The sequence below is a fragment of the Natator depressus genome, chromosome 5, assembly GCF_965152275.1.
Source record: "Natator depressus isolate rNatDep1 chromosome 5, rNatDep2.hap1, whole genome shotgun sequence".
NCBI lineage: Eukaryota > Metazoa > Chordata > Testudines > Cheloniidae > Natator > Natator depressus.
Genome location: NC_134238.1, coordinates 48,662,281 through 48,672,167, shown reverse-complemented (window position 1 = coordinate 48,672,167; position 9,887 = coordinate 48,662,281). Strand labels below are relative to the sequence as shown.

Below are 9,887 nucleotides of genomic sequence, written 5' to 3'. Positions count from 1 at the left end.
TGCTAACATTACTGCCACCATTTTTCATCTTATACAAGTTTACAGTCTTGTGCTAAATTAGATATAAATTAGATCTGTATGATAGTATTACAATTGCCATTTTTGTTTAATGAGCCATTTGCTTGAAGCCCAGTAGGAAGTTGTGTATTGTTATTTCTAACACTAATACTGACCTGCACATAAGTGTCTCTGAATTAAAAACCTAGTTTGTAGAATGTTTCAAAGGCTAGTACTGTATGGATAGGCAATTACAAATGACAAATTCTACCTGGCAGACTAGATGCCATACTGTATGTACAGAAGCTTACAAATGGAGAAGCACTACATGAGGAATTCACGTACATTTATATCTACCCACTGTGCAGTACAAACTACTGTGTAATCTACTACTACTGGTGCACAAACTTCAGTGTGAGACTGATCGGTTAAGCAATTTTAAATTGAAAATATATAAAACTATTATAATCACTTGTGAGATACTTTGACAATTAAGAATATATTGCAAAATGTTGATGATCACCATTTTTGTCGCATTCTAAACAGCTTCTTCATTTCCGGGGAGAAAAATACATCCCCATACTAAAACAAAAAAATTTAATATGTTGTCATTTGGTAGCTTTGGCCAATAATTTCAACACCTTAATGTAGTGTTTAACTTGAACAGTAAAAACTGTAGTCATAGTCACGTTGCTGAGTTTCTGGAACTGTGCAAAAAATGACACTTTCCCATTTTGGGTACCATTGTTTCACCTCACCTACAGGCTTATGGCACCACTTGACAGCTCCCCATCAGACCTCATCTAAATGTACATAAAATAAACTTTCAAATTATATATGTTGTGGATTTGTGTAGGGATAGATACATTAAACTCCAAAAATATGGCCCTTTTTGGAGAAATGTCACACCTCTACAGACAGTTCCTCAGTGAGAAGCTGCGTGAAGCTGCACTGTTTTTTGCCTCCTGTACTTCTCTCTGTGAGGTGATGCATTCAGTGTATGCTCTTGATATGAACACCTGGGGCTCCAATATGGCAGTGAAGGAGTATTATAAGGAAAAGAAGTAGGGGCCCAAAGAGAAAGGTACCAGGGCACATGGTCACCCTCATAGCCTCTGCTGCTTAGATCTGTAGGAGACCTTAGTCTTCCTCTCTGACCCATAAAACTTTGAAGAAGAGGCTCTAGGGCAGTAGGTGGGAGATCCTTCCCCACTTTGTTGGGAGTCAGAAGAGGAATAAGAAAATTTCAGTGCCAAAGGGGGGGCTGCAGAGGCAGGGATTATAGATTGTAACCCCACAGCAGCATTCAGTACCAAACAACAGGCCGGTACAACTGAGGCAGTGGGCCCTCATGCTCATAGAATGTGCAGCCCTACCAATAGCAAGGGGAGACTTAGTTTCCTCTGTAACCTGGAGGTCCTTTGATACTGTATATCTCATTGTCACTGAGGTAGATGGGGCTGTTAAAATTGGGGCTAAATTATAGCCCATAGGAGTAGCCAGAGTTGAAGTAATCTGTAACAACTTGCTCAGTACCAGCACCATTATTGGCAATGAAGGAGGGGCAGCAACCAGTGCCATATACATGTGGTGCTACAGACACCTCAGTGGTTGCAGTCTTTCTATTGATCATTGACAAGGTAGGCTCAGTGGGTGGTACTAAATGGTAGTACCATGAGCCCAACTTGGGCTATAGGATCTCCTTGGATTGGAATTAAAGGGGAGAGTTTGAACTCTTCTTTATGGAGGTCTTTTGAGGAGATTTGCTTCTGCTCTTAGAGGAAGAACGATGCTCCTTTCCCTCAGCGGTCGTAACAGGGACAATCCTACCTGTATCTCTGGAAATCAAAGGCTTAGCCAGTAGAGTCCTGGAGCTAATTGGGGATGAGCTCTCAGAGGTGCTTCTCAACACAACAGGCAGTTGTACAGGGATATCAGATGAATCTCTGTCTGAGACAGCTTGCTTTGAAGTGGTCAAAAAGAAACATTTTAAGCCTGGTTTCTCAACTCCTTTTCAAAAAGGACTAGCACACAGTGCATTTATGGAGGATGTGGGATTCCCCCCAGGCAAAAAAGACACCTCACGTGTCCATTGTTAACTGGAATTGCCATGTTGCAGGAGGGACAATATTTAAATCCTAAAGCCGTGGTACCAAGAAGATTCCAGTGGGAAATGAATACAAGGAAATGAATTAAAATTTTCCCTCAAATTACCCAAAGCCTGTCAAAAATGGGGGGAAGGGTGCTAATGGGCAACTATGTAACTACCCCAACATATATACTAATTCCTCAATTCACTCTAACAAGGGGAGATAGTACTGCAGACACTGGGAGCTCCATGAAAAGCCATGAGCAGGGAGGAGGAACTGAGCAGTGGTTGTCTAACAATGTGTATTTGCATATATGGGGCAGCAATAGCTAATGTCTGTCATGTATTCTTGGCAGGTTTCAATAGAGTGTCATTAATTGGAAGAGTTACTCTTCCCAACAAAGATATGTACAAAATGTTCAGTAATTTGAGTGTCTCTTATCCATGGGATGTTCTCTCTCACACCTGTCTATGAAGACCTCCTTCTTTGTGGCAGACATATCTGCTACGAGGGTGGAGGAGATGGGGGTTCTTACAATGGAACCCCCCCACACACACACTATTTTCCACTGTGTCAAGGTATTCCTTAGGACACAGCCCAAGTTCCTACCAAAAACTATTTCCCCATGTTTATTTCCCCCCCTACTGTTCCTCACACTTTATTGTCAACTGCTGGAAATGGCCCACCTTGATTATCACTACAAAAGGTTTTTTTCCTCTCCTGCTGGTAATAGCTTACCTTACCTGATCACTCTCGTTACAGTGTGTATGGTAAAACCCATTGTTTCATGTTCTCTGTGTATATAAAATCTCCCCACTGTATTTTTCACTGCATGCATCCGATGAAGTGAGCTGTAGCTCACGAAAGCTTATGCTCAAATAAATTTGTTAGTCTCTAAGGTGCCACAAGTCCTCCTTTTCTCTTTGCGGATACAGACTAAAACAGCTGCTGCTCTGAATATTAATCATGGTGAAGCTAAGCTACATACCCTTCTTGAGCACAGGAGCCTTTTAACTTCAGTGAGTCAAACCTTTTAGGTCCTCTCCTAGGCTATTCTTATTCTTTGCCGAGAGGATGAAAGACCACCCTGTGTCCTTCCAAAGATTATTTAAATGGGTTTCAGGGTGTATTAGGCTCTGATATGACCTAGATAAATTAGATCCACCAGACAGTATTATAGCCCATTCTGGTAGGTTGCAGTCAGCCTCAGCTGCTTTGTTGAGAAGCATTCCCATAACTGATCTCTATAAAGCTGCCACCTAGGGCTCTTATGCATACCTTTACTAGACATTATGCCTTAGTGGAAGCATCTAGAGCAGAGTTGTTTGGCAGAGTTGTTTTGCAGTCTATTATGAAGACTCAGAGCACCCACCACCTTAGTTAATTCACTGCTTGGGAAGCACCAAGAGTGGAATATGTATGTGGACCAGCACTTGAAGAAAGAAAAGTTATACCTGTTGTCACAGGGTAACTAGTCCCTGTGGCTAGATTAAGCCCAGCACTCCTGCATCAGAGTAGGTGAGCCTAATCCAGCCAATTGTAGAGGGCTGGGCTACACCTGAGTCAATAAAGGGCTGTGAGTAGGCAGCTGTGGAGGAAGGACTGAGACAGGCTAAGCTTTGGGGAGGAAAAGCTACACTAGAGTGGAGCTAGCTCCTGTGATGGGTCCCTTGAGCAAGGGCCAGGGGCTCAGGGAAGCAGCCCTGTAGCTGCTGCTGCAGGAGGGGAGCAGAACTGACTGATGCTGGGAGGCTGCCAGGAGCTGGAGTGCCAAAAACTCCTGGGAGGCGTGGCCCTGAAGACTGGGGTCAAGGCTCGAGTTAAGTCCCTCTGTTATGACAAATAAACCTTTTTGACTGAGACTGGGCATGGTAGCGCATGCTTTGGAGCTGGGGAGAAGCAACAGCCCTGATGACACCTGTACAGTAACAAGGATCCTTTGAGATGTTGTCCATATATTCCTCAACCCACTCTTCTTTGGAGTCCTACAGTTGGATTCTGCAGTGGAGGAGAAATTGAGGGGTAGTTGGTTCTGTATCACCTTTTATTCCCTCAGTACAGGAACATGAGCACTCTCAGAGCACATGTACAGACCCAGTGGACACTGCTAGGCAAAAGACTCCAATCTCAAGTGCATGGGGTACATACACACCAAAGTGGAATACATACATGTTGAAGAATTCCAGTTACTGTATAAGTAAATAACTTCTTTACAGAGGGGCAGAAATGAGTCAGAAGTTTGGTAACTTGCCTGTAGTCACGGAGTGAGTTGGTAGCAGAGCTGGGAATAGAACTCAGAAGTCTTGACTCCATTTTATTCTCCAACCTGCATTGCAGACAAATTAATATTACTGTAGAGCCTAAATTTTTCCGTTCTGGTCATTTGTGATTTTAAATTTGTAACAGTAAAGTTGCATTAATATACCTTCTGCATTTGTTAGATGCTTAGGGTGAAAGCATCAAAGTTTAACTTTGAAGTATGAGTATTGGCAAACTGTGGATGGTGTTTTCAAGTAGCTTTTGTCAGACACTTTTTTAACTTTGTTAGTTTTATGTGTGAATAGTGTTTACTTGCTGAAGATGTGTATGTTGAGGAGTGTGTGAGAAACTGATCTATTCACTATATAGGTGACACTAAAACATCAGTTACCTTAACTGAGAAAAACATATCAAAGAGAACCATTTCTACTCATCCAGTGATTCTGACTCTGAAGATGATGAACCGAGGAGATTCCATGTAGAAATCAAACCTGTACAGCCAAATAATAGCTCTCACTACACTATGGCTTCATTGGATGAATTAAAAGTATCTATAGGGAACATCACTCTTTCCCCAGCAATATCTGTGAGTAATTTGTTCCATATATTACATTTAGAAGAGAAGCAAGTTAATGTATTCCTTACATTTTGTTTCACATGAACTATCAACTTTACTCTTTTCTGTGGAAGGTCAGATTTTACTGAGAAAGATAGGTCTAACTCCTGAGGCATCAAGCATCCATTTTAATTCCAGCTGTAAATTGCAGCATCTCTCTCTCTCCCATATGTATTCATCACCACTTTGTTTCTGGGATTGATGATGTTCGTTCCAGGTGTGAGATGTGCTCCAGGGGGCAACCTTAACAAATGAAAGAAAAATAGTGACTATTATCTTCTCCCCAAGCCTCTTACAGATATAACCTCTCTATTCTGGGATCCATATTTTGGGTTTAAATTGCGATGTCCTGGGGATCCTTTTTAACAGATGGATGAGATTTGTATTGGATTGTAAGCACTTTGAAGCGAAGGGGATAAGTACTATAGAAAACCCTAAGATAGACCAGGGGTATATATGACTTTACATTGAAGCTTGCTGTGTTTTATTCCTTAGGATGATAGTGATCCTTTTGTATTTAGGATTAACATTACTGCTTTGAGCAGGGGGTTGGACTAGATGACCTCCTGAGGTCCCTTCCAACCCTGATATTCTTTGATTACGGTTGAACCTTATAAGTGATATCAGTGCAAAATGAAGGTTAGACTAAAAAGGCGTGGACATTAAAGCAAGATTAAAGCATACAATCTTATTTTTTAAAAACTAGGTGAAAGTCTGTGCTGGCATACCCATGCAATTCATAATGTGGGGGAAAAAAAGCTAAAAATGACTAAGAACTTAAAAACTGGATTGTAAAAGCCCACAAATCCCAGTGATTGAACCTGGTGATATTCTAACCAAAAAGAGCAGTCAGGCATGCTTCTAGCTGTTTCCATCATTTCATGCTGACTCAACAGACGCTCTAGGCTTCAGAATGATACACAGGCAGAATATCAGTCCTGGACATTACTATTATATAGCTATATTAATCATGTTTTTCCCTTTTTCTTTCTCATGCTGATACTAGAGACACAGTCCTGTAAGTACAAAATGCCTTTTTTCCCCCCCATTTTTAGACTAAAAACGAAATAATTGTTGTTTAAGGGAGGAAGCAAGTTCTAATGGTTAAAGCACAGGACTGACTCTGGTGGTCTGGGTTCTCTTCCTGGATCTGTCAAACACTTGCTGTGTTACCTTGTGAAACTCATTTAATGTATCCATTCTGTAAAATAAGCATGGGTGGTGGGTATCAAAGGCAGGGAAAGGCTGAGCCTCCCCAAACAGCCTTGCTTTGGCTCTGCCCACACTCCACCCCCAGGCCCCTTCCTGCTTCCCAGCGCTATGCTGCGAGGGGCTCTTCTCCCTGCCCTGGGACTAATGGGGGCCGGCCTGTGCTCCAGGTCTGCGGGGGTGGGAGGGGGTCTGCACACACAGCCCCGAACTGGGGGTTATAGTTAAGGCTGCGAGTTTGTCACAGAGGTCACGGATTCCGTGACCCTCAGTGACTTCTGCAGTGGCCAGTGCACCTGGCTCAAGGGCAGCTCAGGCAGCACCTGCACCAGATGCACCGGCTGCAGTCTCATGCCACTGCGCATGTGTGTACACACACCACCACCACCACCACCCCCCCGCCCCCAGAGTTTGGGTGTCGGAGGGGGCAGAGGGTTGGGGCATGGGATGGGGTGAGGCGGGCTCTGGGCGGCACTTACCTGGGGGGCTTCCTGGAAGCAGCAACATCCCCCTCGCTCAGCTGCTAGGCAGAGGCATGGTCACTGCAGGCTACCTCTGCCCAGAGCACTGGCTTCGCAGCTTCCATTGGCTGGGAACTGCAACCAATGGGAGCTGCGGCTGCGGTGCCTGCAGGAGGAGGCAGTGTGCGGAGCTGCCTGGCCACGCCTCCGCCTAGCAGCTGAGCAAGGGGGATATTGCCACTTCCGGGGAGCCCCCCAGGTAAGGGCCGTCCAGAACCCGTCTCACCCCATCCCTTGCCCCAACCCCCTCCCACACCCAAACTCTGCTGCTGCTGTGGGGGAGGCGCAGAGTCAGGTATGGAGCTTGCTGGCCCCACCAACCCCCTTAGCACCAGCAGGGGTCCTGGGCTGCGTGCCTTCGCCGCCCCTGCCCTCCAGCACCAGTGGGGGCCCAGACTGCTCCCAGCCACCCTCCTCCAGCACCCATGGGGCCCTCTGACAGCCCTCCCCAAAGTTTTATTCACTGGTGTTTTTAGTAAAAGTCACAGACAGGTCATGGGCAGTAAACAAAAATTCGTGGCCCCTGATCTGTCCATGACTTTTACTAAAAATATCCGTGACTAAAATGTAGCCTTAGTTATAGTGGATCACAAATTGAATATGAGTCAGCAACATGATGCAGTTGCGACAAAGGCTAATTTCATTTTGGGGTGTAGTAGCAGGCATATTGTATGTAAGACAAGAGAGGTAATTGTCCTGCTTTACTCTGCACTGGTGTGGCCTCATCTGGAGTACTGTGTTCATTTCTGTGCACCACACTTTAGGAAAGATGTGGACAAATTGCAGAGAGTAAAGAGGAGAGCAACAAAAATTATAAAAAGTTTAGGTAACCTGACCTCTGAGCTAAAGGTTAAAAAAAACCTGGGCATGTTTAATCTTGAAAAAAGATGACTGGTTGGGGGACCCGATTAACAGTCTTCAAATATATTAAGGGCTTCAAAGTTATAAAGAAGACAGTGATCAATTGTTGTCCATGTCCGCTGAAGATAGGACAAGAAGTAATGGGCTCAATCTGCAGCAAGGGAGATTTAGGTTAGATATTAGGAAAAACTGTCTAACTATAAGGGTAGCTAAACTGTGGAATAGGCTTCCAAGTAAGGCTTTAGAATCCCCATTTTGGAGATTTTTAAGAACAGGTTGGACAAACACCTACCAGGGATGGTCTAGGTTTACTTGGTCCTGCCCCAGTACAGGGGGCTGGATTTGATGACTTCTCAAGCTCCACATTTCTATCATTCTATATACTTAAAAAAAAATATTATTTCAATACTATTTCTTTTTAGCTTTCTATACTTAAGAACATGTTTGTGTGTTCTATATCCCCTTGGTTCCAATACACAGTATGTCTGTGTTTACACTTACCGCAATATGTAAAGTACAGGTGCTACACAAGGCAGTGTAAGGCTCTGGTAGCAGGACTCTACACTACTAAAAATAGTGGGAAGCACTTCTTTGGTGAATAGAGAACCATGTAAGGTATATACCAAAGGGGTTCAGGCATGCAGGGCACTTTCTCAACTTTATTCACCCAAGCCAGACTTCACCCTCTACCACTGCTGTTTACACCCATGCTGTCTGGGTGTGCAGTGTTTGTGCGCTACACACAGCCGTACGTGTAGATTTACTTTTTGAAGGTGCTTCAGAACTGCTGTAGTGTCAGCTAGCTGACACATCTTACTTTTGCTGTGTTCATGGAGTGCTGCAAACCCTAGCTTTCTAGGAGTAGTTGCTCTTAGACTGTTTTCCACTCACCCCCATCTCTCCCTGAGCTGACAACTGCTGACATGCTGCAACTCAGCTTGCTCTTTTTCCAGTCTTCCATCTTAATTTCCCTGCTTCAACTCCCACCTTCAAACTCCAAATACCCTTTCCCATTTCCTGCTGCCTTGCCTTCAGCCAGTGCTCTCTGTTCTCCTCTCCTACCTTCCTTACACTCACCTGGATCCTGCTCATGTTCTGTGCCCTCCCTGAACTTTACGCTGTCTCCCCAGCATTGAAAACAAAACTATGAATGGGAGGGGGTACATGCTAAATAATACTTGTGCCATTTAGTTCTTTAGTAAATGATTAATAAAAATTAATGTTTATTTCTATTATTTTTCATTTTTATTTTAGGCTCAAATGAACAGGAATTCACCTAGTAAGTGCAAACTTTAACTATTAGGGTATACTTTGTATTTTTCTTATCAAAATCTTTACATTTAGCATGAAAATTTAATTTCCCGATTTCCTGATTATGATCAATTTTAAATTTTTTATTTTAAATACAAGAAAGATGCTTGTTATCAGCTCTTGTTGCCATAACAATAATAAAAAATGAATTTAGAAAAAATAACCACCCAACAGATGTATTAAAACTTGAAGAAAAAAATGTTAAATGAACATTACCAGCCAGTGTTTCTAACCAGTGAATGTGGACTACTCAAAGACCTTATTGCGTCTACCTTCTCAGCTCTCCCCAAAAGTCCTAGCAAAGAGATGACCTTTAGGGCATCCTGCAAAGTTTAATAGATTCATGCTGTTTGTGATCAATGATGGGGAATAAGTTCCAGAATGAAGGGGCCCTCATTGAAAACATTCTATTGTCAGTCCTGTGTACTGAGTACTCTAGTTCATGCACCTCCTAAAATAACATTCTTCCTCTTTCACCAACCCCAGAACCATTTTAGTGTCCCAAATCCCCAAACCAAAAACTCCTCTTATTCTGCTGTCAAACTTTCTCCTTCATCCCATGTTTTGTCCTCCCGCTCCATAAAAAACAGCAGTTTGTCCCAGTCCTGTGATCAAAAAGTGTGCAAGAGCAGGGACTTAGAGAATGGAGTACTGATGAGTGAGGTGGCAGACCAGGCCAAGCACTGACTGAGCAGCAGTGAAAGAGTGGCAGCTGCTGTCCCCTTGCTGGATTCTGGCTGGAGCAGTGGGAGTTCACTCTTAAAATGGAGAATCCCAGTCAATGGAGGAAAGGGTGGGTGAAGCCATGATAGTGGCAATTCCAGTCCTTCAGAAAGGAGTTGTTCTTTAGAGTGCTGTTTAATAAAGATGTGAGTGCAGACTCCCATGCATTTTGAGGAGTTCAGTTCCTCCACTGACATGTACAAAATTACCTCAAAGAAGGCAACGATGTGAAGTAGTCAGAAAATAGATTTGAAATGCTGCATGATAATACTGTTCAATCAAAGCTCATTAGTATTAGCT

General features: G+C 43.4%; 1 protein-coding gene and 1 long non-coding RNA gene across 3 annotated transcripts in view; one reads left to right on the top strand and one right to left on the bottom strand.

The window, feature by feature from the left end:
- Positions 1 to 9,887, top strand: part of FCHO2 (FCH and mu domain containing endocytic adaptor 2) — a 242,751-nt gene that overhangs the window by 183,103 nt on the left and 49,761 nt on the right. For both annotated transcript variants that reach the window (XM_074952749.1, XM_074952748.1), the window contains exons 13-14: positions 4,759 to 4,932; positions 8,808 to 8,832. In XM_074952749.1, coding sequence (XP_074808850.1) covers positions 4,759 to 4,932; positions 8,808 to 8,832 — 199 coding nt within the window. The remainder of the gene's footprint in view (positions 1 to 4,758; positions 4,933 to 8,807; positions 8,833 to 9,887) is intronic.
- The window catches only part of LOC141987423 (uncharacterized), an 80,377-nt gene continuing 74,819 nt past the window's right edge, over positions 4,330 to 9,887 (bottom strand). Inside the window, exons 3-4 of the long non-coding RNA XR_012639524.1 lie at positions 4,992 to 5,205; positions 4,330 to 4,413 (exon numbers count right to left, since the gene is read on the bottom strand). This is a non-coding gene — a long non-coding RNA (uncharacterized LOC141987423). The remainder of the gene's footprint in view (positions 4,414 to 4,991; positions 5,206 to 9,887) is intronic.